At 44.1% G+C, this 16,976-nt stretch overlaps 1 protein-coding gene across 1 annotated transcript in view; it reads left to right on the top strand.

Annotated features, from left to right (window-relative positions):
- The window catches only part of Tek (TEK receptor tyrosine kinase), a 124,414-nt gene that overhangs the window by 89,555 nt on the left and 17,883 nt on the right, over positions 1-16,976 (top strand). The window contains exons 9-14 of the mRNA XM_051164319.1: positions 1,766-1,910; positions 2,347-2,508; positions 4,344-4,478; positions 9,138-9,425; positions 13,641-13,940; positions 15,681-15,832. Coding sequence (XP_051020276.1) covers positions 1,766-1,910; positions 2,347-2,508; positions 4,344-4,478; positions 9,138-9,425; positions 13,641-13,940; positions 15,681-15,832 — 1,182 coding nt within the window. The remainder of the gene's footprint in view (positions 1-1,765; positions 1,911-2,346; positions 2,509-4,343; positions 4,479-9,137; positions 9,426-13,640; positions 13,941-15,680; positions 15,833-16,976) is intronic.

Raw genomic sequence — 16,976 nt, forward strand, 5'->3', positions numbered from 1 at the left:
TCTCAATCATAGTTTCTTCCTGGTGTTCAGGTACTGAAGGATTCTCCATGGTTCTGGGACTCACTGTGGAAGAACTGGTGCATGCCTTTGTACAATGACTTGACATATACCTCTCCTTTTCCCTTCTGAGAATATAGTCTATGTTGTGATTCCCTGGCTGAAAGATGTAGGGTACACATTTTATAGCCACCAATACTGCAATGCTGGGTCACTCTTGGAGCCCACAGCCATCTAAGATCAGTGTATCAGGGGTGGGACAGAGGCACACGTTGCTATTGTTACCTGCTGCTGAGGTGCATTCATAGACCACTGCCAGCAGCCAGAGTTGATACTGCTCTAAAGTGAACTCCACATGACTGGAGCCGTGGACCCCCACTTGGTAACCGGTGTAAGCCCAGAAGCTCTGTCTGAAGGTCAGCAGCCTGAGGACAGGAACAGGGACCGTCAAGATCTTCCCCATGTTTGGCTTCCATGCCACAGTTTTGCACTCACTTTCCTACTCTGCCTCCAGTGGCAGGACTCTTATTATATGATGTGCTCGCCAAGCTTGAGGGAGGAAGGGATGGTGGAGGGATTCCCTTGGCCACTCAGGAAGATGCTCAGCTGGACCATCATCATCTCATTGGTACAACTTCAAGGGTCTGTGCAGTCTTGTGGATTTGTTCGTGACTCATACTCTGGCTGTAAACCCAAGTCTGTCACATCAGGGGATATACACTCCTGCTTGGTGCCAAGTCTGGAGGCTCTGTTCTTGAGCACTGGTCTCAGGATTTGGGTATTTGGGATCCACCTAGCGCTTGGTCTCACTGGTTGGCACTGAGTTCCAAGGCAAGGTGCTGTGCTCAGTCCCCTTCCTTGCTCCCTGCTGTGGCCCTAAGTGATGGAGGCAGTTTTTGGCCAACGGCTGTCAAACATTTTATCTTACAGAGTACATCCTTGTCTAGGGGCATGATGCCATGAGGCTCTGCCTGAACTTGGTTTTATTCTGACATGCCTGGTACTAGATAACATCTCCGCCCTGCTCCCAACAAAAGGGAGGCTTCTCTTTCCACCTCATACTGCATAGAGATAGGGGGACTCCATGTAAGTTTACTTTCTCTCCTCTGCGGTTTACCTTTTCTTTATTTTGATGTTAAACGTACACACTGTGTTCTCTCACCTGATTCCCTCAGCTCTTGTGAAGGCATTTTGCTGGAGTAGCTGATTCGGTTGTCTTCTTGGTCTTCTATCTATAACTTTTTAGCATTGCCTGTCTCATGTTTACACAAAGGGAACTAAATGGGTGAGGTTAAGTGACTGAGGAAGTGGACGAAAGGAATAGAGATCCATGTCTTGAGAGCCACATGTCATTTCCCAGTGCAGTACACCATTCCCAACTGCCCTTCAAACATGTAGGAAGATGCTTTATCCTTCCATGCTGCCACCTCTGTATCATACCAGAAAAGGAAAAAAAATGCTACCCAGAGATTTAAAAGCATCAAACTCCTTGCTTTTAAGTGTTTATTCCACACTTCCAAACACAAATACAACCGCAGGATCTGCGAGGGCACCAGTCCAGCATAAACTTTCAGGGTTGCTACAATAGCTTTGGAAATAAGCCAGTAATTATATTAGCCTTGTACTTACCTCCCCAGTTTCTCCTAGAAAACTTTCTACTAAACAATGAGCTAGGGTATGTTATGGACCTCTATGTTTAAGTATCCCAAGAAGTTTTAATATGTTTGTTTTGTGTGTGTGTGTGTATGTGTTTGACTGACTATTCTAGCCAAATGACTTCAACCACACAGATCGCTGCTCAGCGGCCATCTTCACCATCCACCAAATCTTCCCTTCTGATTCAGGAGTTTGGGTCTGCAGTGTGAACACAGTGGCTGGGATGGTGGAAAAGCCTTTCAACATTTCTGTCAAAGGTAGGTTTCATGCACTGTGGCAAGGGCATTTTCTTGAAGCAGTGAGGCCTGGTGGGTCATGGCACGAATCTTAGATTTTAAGCTTTCATGTAACCAGAATCCACAAAGGACTGTGGAAGTGGGCTCTATTTTGTTTGTTTGTTTTGCTTTTTTTTTGTTTTTTGAGACAGGGTTTTTCTGTGTAGCCTTGGCTGTCCTGGATTCACTTTGTAGACCAGGCTGGCCTTGAACTAACAGAGGTCCATCTGCCTCTGCCTCCCGAGTGCTGGGATTAAAGGCTTGTGCCACCATGCGTCTTTTAAGAAATCACTTTTGAGGGTGGGTAGCGGTTGGGATACAGGATCCTGTCAGAGCTCTTGGAGACTTAGCAATGAGATTAAATAATAGCAAACCCCTAATGCTTAAGAATTAATCTGACTGCTAAGGTTTTATTCAGTTCTCCCAAAGCCGCTGAATGCCCCCAATGTGATGGACACTGGGCACAACTTTGCCATCATCAACATCAGCTCTGAGCCTTACTTTGGGGATGGACCAATCAAATCCAAGAAGCTTCTCTACAAGGCTGTCAAGCATTATGACGCCTGGAGACATATTCAAGGTAAGGCTCGGATGCAAAAGGCCCCAGCTGGAGGCCTAGTACTGAAAAATAATTTCCTTTACATATCGAAATCTCTTACCTGCGTCAACTCCCACTGCACTTAAGAATGTACTGGCACATGAGGGGGCCGTGAAAATTCTAGGAGTGATGTTCTGAATGCCGCCTGGCGCTCTGGGACACACACGTAGCCATAGCTTGGGCTGCTAGCTGTTTCAACATTTCTTTCTAGGCCTCTGAGCCTCCACTCACAACTTGAGAATGCTACCATACCTAGCCATGGTGGAAGGTATGTTTCCACCATAGGAACAGGAAGGGCCAGGGCCATGATGGAAAGGCAGAGCCAGTTGATTTACCTGAATCTTGAGAGCAATTACTTCTGCTGTGTTGGATTTCCCGTTTCTTACCTTGTCTCATCCTGAAGACTCTTAACACAGTGGGTTTTATAACAATTTGAACCTGGAAAAATTTAGTCTGTGGCAGGCAGGACTGTACTTGGAAAAGACGAGGTGTGGCAAACAGGGCTGTCTGCGCCCTCCCTGCTTCTAGGAAAAAAAAATGCATCAAACCGAGACAAAGCATTATGAATGTCATGAAAAAGGTCAAATATCCTAAAACATATATTAGTTTTATTTTCTGTGTAATAATGTGAAACCATCATTTTAAAAAGCAAGTTGAAAACAAAGCACAGTCCATTGCTCATGCTGTTTTAACTGGGCCACCTTGCAGACAGACAGACCGACTGTTGCTCTGCTTGTGGGCAACATGGATCTTGCCATTCCTAATTTCACCAAATTATGCCTAAGTTTCCCTCTAAACTTCTTTTGTTCTACTGTATTTAGACACTTGAGGATGTTATTAAAAAAATAAGAAGAAGAAAGCGGGGAGAGATAGTTGGCTTAGTAGTGTAGAGCCCTTTCACTTATGCAGAGGCCCTGGGGTCAGTATCCAGCATGCACATGGTGGTGCACATCTGTATGCAACTCCAGTCCCAGGGGATCTGACATACTCTTCTGACTCCCATGGGTACCAGGCACCCACATGGTACACTTACACATGCAGGCAAAGCACCTACCACCACCACACAAAATAAAGACACAAATCTTTACTAATAACAAAATAATCTTTAAAGAACTTTTAAACATAGTTCACTTATTTCTTACCAATTAGCTGTTTATTATAAGGTAGGTCAGAAGCTGAACGTTGCAAGAGCCGTAGATGCAAAGACAGCAATAGAGACTGACGAAACAAACAGCTAAGAGAGAAAGAAGCACGTGCCAGTTACTTGTGGAAACTTTTTAAGGGATTCTAGAACCCCTCATTGTGAGGATATGACGACTGGAGACCCACTGTCCAGTGACATTAAACAAAACCTTTCTGGGTCTTTTTTTCTCCTGACAGCTTGATTGCAATCGGTGTATGTCTCTGAAAACAGTGAAAATAACATTATTTTATATTATGTTAATTGAGCCTCCACCCCCAAGTCTGACATCCTATGTGATAGATCTGTGAGGTTTAGTTTTGCAAATGAAATGTATAGAAATGTATACTAGAGCAGAAGTGTACATATGTGCTAATATATATGTACATGTGTGTGTGTGTGTGTGTGTGTGTGTGTGTGTGTGTGTGTGTGTGTGTATACAGAAACCTGGAAATACCCATTCCAAAGCCTAGTTTCTCTTCTGGAAACTGTACATCCTTGAAGACGGAATTACTTTTTAAAAATTTCACTGAGACACTACCTTTTAAAAAGGCTAATTTAGTTCTCACTGCAAAACAGCCACTCTGGTTTAAGGGACACAGCAAACTGAAGCTTTCTGGACTTTCTCTCTTCCCAGTGATGAATGAGGTCGTCACACTCAACTACCTGGAGCCTCGGACTGACTACGAGCTGTGTGTGCAGCTGGCCCGTCCTGGGGAGGGCGGAGAAGGGAACCCCGGGCCTGTGAGAAGGTTCACAACAGCATCTATCGGTCAGTCGGAGCCAACGGACATTTATTCCTGAGCTGGGTGGGACGGGGAAAAGAGGAAGGAAGACCAGGAAGGGTGGTGCTGGGTGAGTGGGTGGGTGGGGACGGAGGTGGAAGGAGTTCGCTGTGGAGTGGGTGGAAAGTGACAGGAAGCCCCGCCACTTCAGGCCAAACAGACCCTTTATTTGGGCTAGTCTGCTGGTCTGTCTCCTTGGGGGAGGGGGCCTTTGGCCATCCACAGGGACAGGGGAGGAAGCAGATGAGCCTCCAGGAAGGCGAGGACATCCCTGAGGGCTTGAGGTTTACTTAGCAGCCACAGTGTTGAGCCTTGACTTCTGTATATCACCCCAGCTTCCTGTCGCCATCCCACGGGGCCACTCCAGGCTCCTGCCACAAACGCTCCTCAGAAATTCAAGTTTATTTATTCTTTGTAAAAAATAATTTCTGTTTTTCAAAGTAATCTGTGCCTATAATTCGGACATCAAATAGGAGGAAGGCTTTTGTCTGAAGAACAGCCCTCGGCTCCGTGCCCCCCTCCCCACCCCTCCCCCCACCCCATCCCCCACCCCAGCCCCACTCCCTGTCTGCTTCCTACCAGCCACTGTTTCCATGTAAACCTATTTCTTATAGTGTTCATCTTCATGGTGCTGAGTTAGCATCCGTCAGAACCATCAGAAGAGTTTATTAAAACAAACTGTTGGACCTCCTAGATTGTTTTTAAGATTATATTTTATTATTTTGCGTGTATGGGTGTTTTGCCTGCATGGGTGTCTGTGAAAGACACTCACGCAGTGTCCATGGAGGCCAGACGGAGTGCCAGATATTCTGGGCCTGGAATTGAAGCCAGCTGTCACCCATCATGGAGGGCCTGGTGACCAGGCCTGGCTCCCCTAGGAGCCATCTCTCCAGCACCCATCCACCCTGAATTTTTGGTCCAATAGGTTTGAAGTAAGGCTATGGCTCAACAATTAGGGGTTCTAATAAGTTCCGCAGTGATGGTTGATGCTGCTGGACCTGGTCCACATGGTCTAGAGACTATGTATAAAAGCATATCTCTTCCTCCCTCCCCCTCCCCCCCCTGTTCTCTCCCCCCTCTTGTTTTGTGGTCATTGTTGTTTTGTTTTATTGTTTATAGCCCAGGCTGCCCTGGGATCCCCAGTATTGCCCACACTGCCCTCTAACTGTAATAATTCTTATGCTTCTGCCTCTGCAGTGCTGAGGACAGGTGTGAGGCCTCATAGAAAATATCCCACTGTCTGAGTGGTATTCAGTGTCTACTGGCCTTGCATTGTGTGAATGGAGGGACTCTCAGGCTGGGCAGACTCCTCTGTGTTAACCTGGGCTCCAGCTCTCTGCCACTCAGTGGCCTCCTCTGAAACAGTAGAATGACCTTTACATAATCATCCTGTTATTGTCTCCTGATGAGCGTTTCGTACTTGCAAGCTGTGGGTGTTTACTTTACCGTGCCCTGTATTATATACCAGGCCACAACTATTCAGCTCTGTGATAACGTCCTTGTCTCTCAGCCTAATTTCCCAAGACAACAACTTGGGGAGGAAAGGTGTGTTTTGGTTCACGGTTCCAGAGGGTTCGGTCCATGGTTTCTCAGTTCTGTCTGTGTGGGCAGAATATACAGGTGGAGAGAGCCTGCAGCAAAAGGATCTTCTTCCCCGTGTGGCAGATGCGAAGAGCAGGGGAGAAGAAAGGGCGCCAGAAAACCACTAAGTACCCACATTCAATACGTTAATCACCTACCTAGAGTTTACTTCCTCAGTATTCTAGAATGGCTAAGAGTAGCACTGCCCTCTGAGAGCCAAGTCTCGGGTACAGGAGCTTTCCAGGGGACAATTTATATCCAAACCATAATAGCATCCGAACACAGCTGCCTTTAGCTCTGAATCCCAAAGCTCTTACTGCTCTAGGCTCTTTGCTCAGGGCTTAGAGGACCGACGCCTAACAACTGAGTTACAGATCTTGAGCTTTGGCTGTTTGGTTCCTAGAGCTTTATCTTAATGGATCTTGGGGCTTTCTGATGACTGGGACTTGTGGTCCTTGCAAGCACAGCTTCTCACTCCCCCCCCGCCTTTTTTTGTTTTTTTGTTCTTTTTAGCAGTCCCAGGATCCGTGCCATCTCTTACTTTCTTAATACTTTCACTGTCCTTTTACACTTCTTGCAGTCTGACCTCCATTTCTCTGTGAACTCTCTAGTCACTTCTAGGGTGACAGTCAGAAACAGCAACCCATCATCATCATCCTCATCCTCATCCTCATCACCATCATCATCACAATAATAATAATAATAAAAGCATAAACTCCAAAGAGAGACTAAAGGTGTCTCTATGATTTGTGAGTACGGGGGCCCTGCTGGTTCATTACACTAAGAGGCAAGTGGCAGTTACTTCTCCCTTAGGTCAGTATTGGAGCAAAGAGGAAGGCCACAGTCTGACTCACATGGAAAGTATTCGTGGGACAGAACATGAAACGCTCCGCAGACCCGCAGCACTGCCTTCAGTCCTTAGACTACATCCCAGCCAGGATGCATTTAGAGGCCTCTCGGAATATTTCAAAGTACTCCTGGGTGGGGGGGGTGGTGGAAAGGGAATGCTTCAAGTCCCCCTTTCCCACCAATTGAATTTTGCTGACGCTTGCTTTTTAACTCATCTGGCACTGTTTATGTTTTAATTGAGGTGGGGGAGGTCAGGGAGGCCAGGAGAGGAGGGAAGAGAACATGTTCTGACCTCGTTGCAGGAAAAAACGAACAGCCAAAGCTGGGTGAAGGGTAACGATGTCCCGAAAGGGAAGTTAAGTAGGGATGAATGCATCTGAAGTTCCCTCCCAGCACCCAAAGGCTCAGGAATTTTACAGGTGATTTCCAACACTCGCCTGTGTTCTCACTATAAGCTGGCCACGTTTCCACTGTGGGCGGCTTATGCTGGGATTGTAGAGGCAGCAGACATCACCTCTCTTCATTTTCTTGGATGGTAGCAATAGAGCCACTAAGACCTTTAGCATAATGCCAAGGAAATGTTATCCAATCGCTTGTCCTCTGTAGTGTACAAACAACTAGAGGTGCGGAGGCGTCCTTCTTCAGCTAAGAGTTGGAAGTGCTTTCAAATTCCTTATTTAAAAAACCCATACTCTAAAGTGTTGGAGGTATTTTTCCCCTTTAAATATGAGTCCTATTACACTATATTCCATGTAAGATTTTAATACTATAGGTGCTTTGTTTGTCTACTTGTGAACTACGACCACTGCTTGTAAAGTATTGTCACGGACTGAAATGTTCTCACAGTCTCCCCCTTAGTGGTGATGATGCCACCACCGTAAGATCAGGAAGGAAGGCTGCTTCCCATGCTTTGAAGGGACTTTCTATCCGGGACTTATAACTCAATTACTGTTATTAACTGTAATTAATAAAATAGACACATTCTTTCTTTGTTCGTTGACATGAGGCAGGAAGGGAGGGAGGGGGGGAACAGATACTGGCAGAGGTCCTAAGGCTTCCCAAGCCCCTCAGACCCATTATTCCTTCCTTTCCTCAGCCTCTGGAAGATGAGTCTAGAGAACTCAGGCCGCGGAATAGCCCAGGTTACCCAGTGGAGGTGTGCCGCTCCTGTCTCTCTAAAAAAAAAAAAAACACCTCATATTACTTGTTTTGGTAACTTTTCTGGCACCCCAGGTTCCTGGGTACCTGCGGCCAGGCAACAGGTGTTTGTATCTGACACTGTAACGTGACTGGACTGGAGCTAAGGCTGGCCCTTCACCATAGCAGCTGCAATAGCTGAATTGCTGACATTCAAAGCTGAAAAATGTCTTTCTCAAAGTCATAATGAAACAGGGCCCACTGTGTTCATTTCTACCAGTCTCTCTGCTTTCCTTTTCCAGCTGTAGACTTAACTTTTAGGAAGTTTCCATTAGAGTTTTTACCCATAATGCAAAAGTTTTTGTTTTGTTTGGTTTTGCTTTGTTTTTGTTGTTTGTTTGTTTGTTTGTTTTTTGTTTTGTTTTGGTGTTTTTGGTTTTTCAAGACAGGGTCTCTCTGTGTAGCCTTGGCTGTCCTGGATTTGCTTTGTAGACCAGGCTGGCCTCGAACTCACAGTGATCCACCTGCCTCTGCCTCCCAAGTGCTGGGATTAAAGGCGTGTGCCACCACACTGGGCTACTATAAGTATTTTTACTGAGTCCCTGTTCTTCTTATTTATAGTAACCTTGGGATGGCTATATAATTTTATTAAAGAGTTTTTAAGACTTGCTTTCCTCCAGTAAGTTACTATTGTAAGTGATGTTGCAATGAGTATTTCCATGCACAAAGATTTTCATCTTCCTTTAAATATTTCTTTTCTCAGGATAAATTCCTGGCAGTCAGGTGTTAAGGTCAAATAATATAGGCAATTTTAAGGCTCCTGAAAAAGTTATTCATATTGCAAGTTCTTTTCAAGGAGGTTGTATTCCTATATTAAAACTCCCCAAGGTATATGTAAAAATTACTTCAAAGATTTACTGTTCTGTTAGGAGGGGAAGTATCATGGCTGCTTGCTTATGTCTTTTGGTAGCTTGTGGGTGTTTTGTGTTATTCTAAAAGTCAAGACTGTTCTGTGCAGCTGCCCCCTGGGGCTGCCGTTCCTCCTGCCAACAGGAAAATGATCCTCTTCTGACTCTTAGGACTCCCTCCTCCACGGGGCCTCACTCTCCTTGCGAAAAGTCAGACAGCTCTCAATTTGACCTGGCAGCCAATATTTACAAGCTCGGAAGATGAGTTTTACGTGGAAGTTGAGAGGAGGTCCATGCAAGCGAAAGGCGACCAGCAGAACATCAAAGTCCCCGGAAACCTGACCTCGGTGCTGCTGAACAACCTGCTTCCCAGAGAGCGGTACAGTGTCCGAGCACGAGTCAACACCAAGTCCCAGGGAGAGTGGAGTGAAGACCTCATCGCTTGGACTCTTAGTGACAGTAAGTACCTGGTGCTGCCCCTGCCTCACCCAGCAGCATCTGTCCCCTGCCATTTGGACTTAACTTCTAGCACAAGCCCGTAGAGGTCACAAGGGAAGTTCAGTATGTGAATGGAGGCCAATTACTGTCCACGTGATCATCTTTGTGTCCTACAGTATTATACTGGAAGGGCCCACTGGCATTTGGACAAGAGCATGCTACAGTTTGTCCATCCTTGCTATAGGCTTGTTTACTAGTAACAAGAATATCAGTAGTAATAATAAAATCTATTAGGGCTTAAACAGCTATATGACAGCTTTTAAGGATTATTATTTTATTATTATTATTATTATTATTATTATCATCATTATTATTATCATTATTATTATTATTACATATCTACATATACAATGGATACTGATTAATAATGGAGGGGGTCTACTCCAATCTCATAAACAAAACAACCTACTTTGGAAACTCTTCATAACATATTCTTTTCAGAGTTTATATTTATGAGAGCAGTGAGAACCTCTTTTCTTTAAAGTAGCTCTGTAGTCCAAGCTTTTCTGTATTTAGGTTGGTCATTTGAAGCTCCAGGGTTCTTTGTAAGATTGAAACGTCTCTGTCTTTGGGCAGCGAGTCCAACTCACTTCACAGAGTGAGGGTGATGCCCTTGTAGTCTAAGCCATGGAGTGATGAGCTAGAGATACCTTTTGGACATACCACCTGCCACATGGTCCTCACCAACCCAAAGCCAAGGCTGTCTGCTGCAGCTAGTTGTCTTGCTCAGTAACACATAGGAGGAACAGCTCCACATCCCCCAGTAATGCTTTTTGATACCAGCAGCTCATGGAAATCTGGACTGTTTCGCCAGTGTTTAGGGATTATTCATCATTGACACAGAGTTTCTATTGTAGTGCTAAAACACATGACCAAAAGCAGCCTGGGAGTACAGGGTTTATTTGGCTGATATACCCCATGTTGCAGTCTACTGAAGGAAGCCAAGGTGGGAACTGAAGCAGAGGCCATGGAAGACCAGCCTTGCAGCCTTCCTTCCTACACACCTCGCTTGCTTAAGGGGCCGGACCTTCCTAAGTCAACAGCAATTTAAAACATGCTCCGCAGGCTTGTCTATTGGCCAATCTTATGGAAGCATTTCCTCAACTGTGGTTCCCTCTTCTCAGATAAATCTAGTTTGTGTCAAGTTGACAAAACAACAGCAATAGCAACAACAAAACAAGACAAAAACCAGAATAAAACAAAACAAAACTAGATCATTCATATTGCATATATATGCTACCTTCCTTCCCATGTTGTCCCCTTCTCTTATGCATACATATATTCATATTTAAATATAGATACTATATATGAAAGAAAACAGGACATATTTGTCTGATTGTATTGAATCATCCACTTTTTTGAAAAGTGTCATAATTTCTTTCTTCTTTATAGCTGACTACTATATTTTCTTTAACCATTCATCTGCTGATGGATGTAGTTATTTTTCCTTTCTTCTTCTTTTTTTTTTTTTTCTTCTTCAGACTTTCTCAGAACCACTAGTTAGCCCTGTTTTTCCTAAAACCAATGGTGATCCTCCTGTCCCAGCCTTCTGAGTGCTGGAGTTATGAGTGAGTCACCATAGCAACATAGGTAACAGTTCTAATTGAGATGCTGTTTTGCAGCCACCATCCTGATTTCAGCAGTAGCTGCACAGGTTTGGGATAAGAGTTACCCTTGAACTACATTACTATACTTTGTCATGTTTGCTCTTGACGTTTGTTAGCAGAGCTTGTCATTTGTTTTCTTGATGGCAGCCATTCTGCTAACTGGGGTGAGCTACGATCTCCATATTTCCCTGATGGCTAAGGATGATGAACATGTATTCAAATATTCATAGACCATTTGAATTTGAGAAGTGCCTGTTCATTTCATTAACCTCCTTACTGGTTGGGTGTTTGAGGTTTTCTGCTCATTTCATTAGCTTACCTCCTGAGTAGGTATTTGAGGTTTTAAAATGTTTAATGTTTTTAATTCTTTACAGATGTGGACATTGATCAACTGTCAGATGTGTAATTAGCAAAGATTTTTTTCCACCCATTTCCTAAACTGTGTTTTAATCCCACTGATTATTTCTTTCACTGTGCTTTTAAGTTTCACGCAATCCTTTTTGTCAGCTTTTAGGCTGGTTTTTCTCTGCTGTTCGGGTCCTTTAAAGAAAGCCCTTGCCTGTGTCTATACCTTGAAGTTTTTCTGTTTTTAGAAGTTTGAAAATTTCAGGCTTCACATGGCCCTTAACTCGTTTTGAATTGATTTTGGCAAAGGGTGAGATGTAGGGATTTAGCTTCATAATTCTGTATCTGGAAATCTCGTTTCCTCAGCGTCATTTGCTGAAGAGGCTGTCTGTCCTCCACTGTGTGCTTATAACTGTGCTGAAATTATGTGGCTGCAGTTATGTGGGTTTGTTTCTGGGTTATCTGTTTTAGTTCAGTTGGTTTATCCACATGTCTGTTTTTATTGCTGGTACCATGCTATTTTTTCTGTCACTATGGCTCTGTGGCTATTTGAGGTCTTTTGTGTTTCCACATAAACTTAAAGATTTCCCCCTAGTTCTATGATCAATGTTATTAGACTTCTTTTTTTAAAAAAAAGATAAGGATTGTGTTATGTCTGTAGACTGTTTTCGGGTAATGGAGCTATTTTCTTACCACTGATCTATAAGCATGAGAGGTCTTTTGGTTTTGTAGTGTCTCCAATGCCTTTTCCTTGGGTTTAAAGCTTTCACTATAGAGCTATTTCACCTTTTGGTTTATTCCTACGTTATTTATTTGAAGCTACTGTGAGGGGGATTTTTTTCTCCCTTGGTGAATTCACTATGGGAATATGGGAGATGTTGAGTTTGTTGTTGTTTTGAGACAGTTTCACTTCATGTCCAGGGAACATTCCAGAAGGGAATCCCACATGCGGAGTGTCTCTGAAAGAAGCTGGAGTGTGTGCATTGTGCCCAGGAGAGCATGCCCTCTGTCCATCTCCATAGCTAGGGCGTGTGCACTGTACCCAGGAGAGCATGCCCTCTGTCCATCTCCACAGCTAGGGCATGTGCACTGTGCCCAGGAGAGCATGCCCTCTGTCCATCTCCATAGCTAGGGCGTGTGCACTGTACCCAGGAGAGCATGCCCTCTGTCCATCTCCACAGCTGGAGTGTGTGCACTGTACCCAGGACAGCATGCCCTCTGTCCGTCTCCACAGCTAGGGCATGTGCACTGTACCCAGGAGAGCATGCCCTCTGTCTATCTCCACAGCTAGTGTGTGTGCACTGTACTCAGGAGAGCATGCCCTCTGTCCGTCTCCATAGCTAGAGAGTGTGCACTATGCCCAAGAGAGCATGCCTTCTGTCCATCTCCATAGTTAGGGTGTGTGCACTGTGCCCAGGAGAGCATGCCCTCTGTCCGGCTCCATATACTGCCCCCCGCTGTCATCACCTCAGTTGTCAGCCACTTACAGTTTTACTGATTTAAAAATCCCACTACGATAGTTACACAGAGAGTCTCAGGTAGACTGCAAGAATGCTTCTGTCCTGGGAACCTCAGAACAAGTCTTTGCCACCCCGCCTGTGTCCCTGCATTGAATATGGTATCACTTTCCTCAAATCTCTGGAGTTTTGTCTTTAAGGGCTCAACACATTTTCTTACATATACACTAGTGTGTCTGCTATTTGTAAGCGTATTTGTGGTAAAGATAGTCATATGGCACCACAGCTAAGACAATGGGCTCTGGAGACAGACTACTGGGATTGAATCCTGCTTCTTCTTTCTCACAGTGGTGTGACCTCGACTGAAACCCAAATCTCTGTGTCTCACTACTTACAGTAAGGAGGAGGGAATGAATTGGAACATGAAATAATACATGGCACACTTAAGGACCATATACTGTTAGCTCTCCTGGTCTTTTCATTCCATCCAACATCAAGAACATTGTAAATAGGTCTGTGAAGCAGCAGAATTCCCCAAGCTTTCATTCACCATAAAGAGACAAACACATGACACATGTTTTGTATTCTCCCCTCTGCGCCAGTCTCTCGCATCTCCAAGAGTCACATTACCACTGCCAGTGGACTGGGCTCAGCGCGTGAGGGAGAACTGTTTCTCCTCATGGCCGTGAATGGTGGTGAATGAGTCTGGGAGCCTCTCTCAGAACCACAGTCATGGTCTGAAGTGCATTCTTTTTTTAAATTTCTAGTTCTTCCCCCGCAACCAGAAAACATCAAGATCTCCAACATCACCGACTCCACGGCTATGGTTTCTTGGACAATAGTGGATGGCTATTCCATCTCTTCCATTATCATCCGGTATAAGGTTCAGGGCAAACATGAAGACCAGCACATTGACGTGAAGATCAAGAACACCACCATCACTCAGCACCAGCTCAAGGGCCTAGAGCCAGAGACAACATATCAGCTGGATATTTTTGCCGAGAACAACATAGGATCAAGCAACCCAGCCTTTTCTCATGAGCTGACAACACTTGCGCAATCCCGAGGTTGGTAATATTTCCATAAAGTGCTTTTTGGACAGCATCAGTGAAGCCTCACTGTCTTGAGATGTTTGTTCCATATGTTTACCAAGCATAATATGCTTTATCATCCCTATATAAATCTTTAAAATAAAAAAAAAGTCTTGAGAAGGATCTCTTCTCATTCATTTTTGTCATTGAACCTTAGAATTAATTAACCTCAAAGCACAGTTCATCCAACAGTCTAAGAAAATGTGAAAAGTATGAATTTCAATTCTGTGAAGAAAGAAGTATGTGTGACCTGTTGTGATAAGCAGACTGTGTGGATCTCTCTCTCTCTCTCTCTCTCTCTCTCTCTCTCTCTCTCTCTCTCTCTGTGTGTGTGTGTGTGTGTGTGTGTGTGTGTGTCACAGAACTGCATTTTATTTTTTCTTGAGATAAATCCTTCTTTGATTTTAATGACAATATTATTGTGAGTTTTCTTTTATCTTGCTTGTCTAATCTAAATCTAAAATGCTGCCAGTGCTACATGCAAGCTAACTAAACCTAACTACTTGGGCTGCAGCTTTCTGAGATGGCTTGAGATCCTCCCACAGTGCCAAGTGCACTATGCTCACTGCTTCCAATTGCGTGCTCTGGGGCCCAGCATCAGCACAGCTACAACATGAGGATAGACTTAGCTCCTGCACAAACGGTGCCATCTGGAGCTGTTCGGTAACCTATACGTGCAAAGGAATGAAGTCAGAGGTGTCAGAGGGACAGGCAATTGTGCAGATTTTAAATTTGTGCTAGGGTTTACTTTTACAGACAATATTACAGTTCTTGGTCCTGTGATTAGGGTCATATGTGGTTTTAAAATATAACAAAAGAAGCTGCGTATTTACTAATAGTTCTGGGATGTTTCTGAAATATTCAAGGAATGAAATACCTGCCACATTATAGATCGAAACTGTAGTTCTTAGACCACGCTTTATCAGTGCTTTGTCTTCATAGGTATTGTAGTTTGGTAAAAATACACATAGGTTCTATATGCAAACTATATGTAAAAATGCAATGTGAGGATTTAAAATCAAGACACAACAGAACAAACCCTTCGCCACTCTCCATGTTCTATGATCAGTACATAGACATGTATAGAGCACTTTTAGGAAGTGGGATTGTAATCTGTGTGGTGATAAATTAAAACGCACTGAGTTTAATCTCATTGGAGTTTAAAGGAAAGATGGAGAAGGGTTTAAAACAGTCTTAAGTGGATTATTTTGACATAAGCCCTAAATGTAATGCTTTATTTTTTCTTTCTTGCTCTCTCCCAACTTTTGCCATCAGCAATCACCAGGATTTTCCTGCATGCTTTTTAAAATGAAGGAAAATACAGAACAGGATGACATCTCTTATGAGCTCTGCGCTGTTGGCGTCAGAACATCAAAGCGCTTCTAGAGAAACTGAGCTACTAATTGCTAAAAGTTAAACAACTAGTTATTTTATTACTAGATAATGTTCATCGTCATGGGCCACTATGTAGAAGCAAAGCTGAGCATATGATATCCACTAATAGGCATTCAGATAGTACATTTATAAGTCCTAGAGATCCCATAGCAACCCCTTGAGTTAAACCCAATTCCACTGAGTTTAGAAATAACTGAGTGGTCCACAGCCATGGAAGCTGGCAGCCATGTTCCCTTTACACCATGTCTTTCCCAACAGATGGTCTTGGCCCAGCGTCCACCTGAACTAACTCCATTGCTTCACCTCTGTTTCCCTGCACAGCCTCTGCAGACTTTGGAGGCGGGAAGATGCTGCTAATAGCCATCCTCGGGTCAGCTGGGATGACCTGCCTCACAGTGCTGTTGGTGTTTCTGATTATGCTGCAGCTGAAGAGAGCAAATGTCCAAAGGAGAATGGCTCAGGCCTTCCAGAACGTGGTAGTATCTGATCTTTTACTAGCGAATGGCCACAGGCCAACACATAGGGAGATATTTTAATTCTAGGGTGTGGAGCAGCAAATAATCCCATAAACAAGTTTCATTTTCTTCTTTGGCTTCCATCACACAACCAGAAGCAAATAGCATGACTATGAAAGTTCTTGTCCAAGCCAGGTGAGCTGTGCAAGTGGAAAGGATACTTTTAGTAAGCATGCAGAACGATACATCTAAAACGGGATTTCTCCAAAAAAATGTGATAAGTCAGTTGCCTGACAATATTTCAGGAGAATGAATTGGACGTTTTTATTTTTTTTATTCTTTTTTTTTTTTTTTTTTTTTTTTTTTGCATAAAGAAGGACATGAGGATAGCCAGACCTCAACATGATAGTTCATTTCCTGATTATGTGTGTCATTAAATGAGTGCCCACACATTTTCCCATTCTTGGTTCTTACTTGCTATTTCTCATATTTCCCTCAATCCTGGCACCCCTCCTATGTGTAAGAGTATGTATGTATGCACTTCTTTTCCTATGAACAATCTGTGCTCGGGATTTGTAGCACATGTCATGTCTCATTCTTTGATCTAAGTTGACCAGTAGCCAGATCTACCAGATTGAACTTGACCAGCAGTTCCTTTCGGAATACAAAAACCCAGGCATTTCTGACGCATATAGCTTCAAGCTACGTAGAATGAATTTGTGCTCATTGCTGTTGATTTTGTATATGAAACAGTGGGCACAATGCCAGGTTTATGGTGAAGTCTAACTCATGCGTCTGAGCCTCCAAGGTTCAATTCCATGGCAGACAAAGGAGGTTCATAGTCTGACTCAATGCCAGAGCCGGTCAAACCTGGCTGGTACTGGAAACAACAGATCGGTAGGGGAACTGGGGCTTTGAAGCTCATCATGGTATCAGTGATCTGTCAAGAGGCTGATCCCTGGGTATTGCTGTAAGCACCAGTTATTCTGGGCCACTGCAGACATGAGAGAATTCAACTTTAGGATGAGAGAGCACGGGAAGCAAGGACAGACGAGGCCGGCAATGTTGTTAGGAAAGGCTTCCCTGAGGCACACCCTGCGACTGCCGCGAGCTGCCTCAACCAGAACTACAAAGCGAGCTCTGCAGCATCCCTCTTCGCTCA

Source organism: Acomys russatus, chromosome 2 (assembly GCF_903995435.1).
Source record: "Acomys russatus chromosome 2, mAcoRus1.1, whole genome shotgun sequence".
Classification (NCBI taxonomy): Eukaryota; Metazoa; Chordata; class Mammalia; order Rodentia; family Muridae; genus Acomys; species Acomys russatus.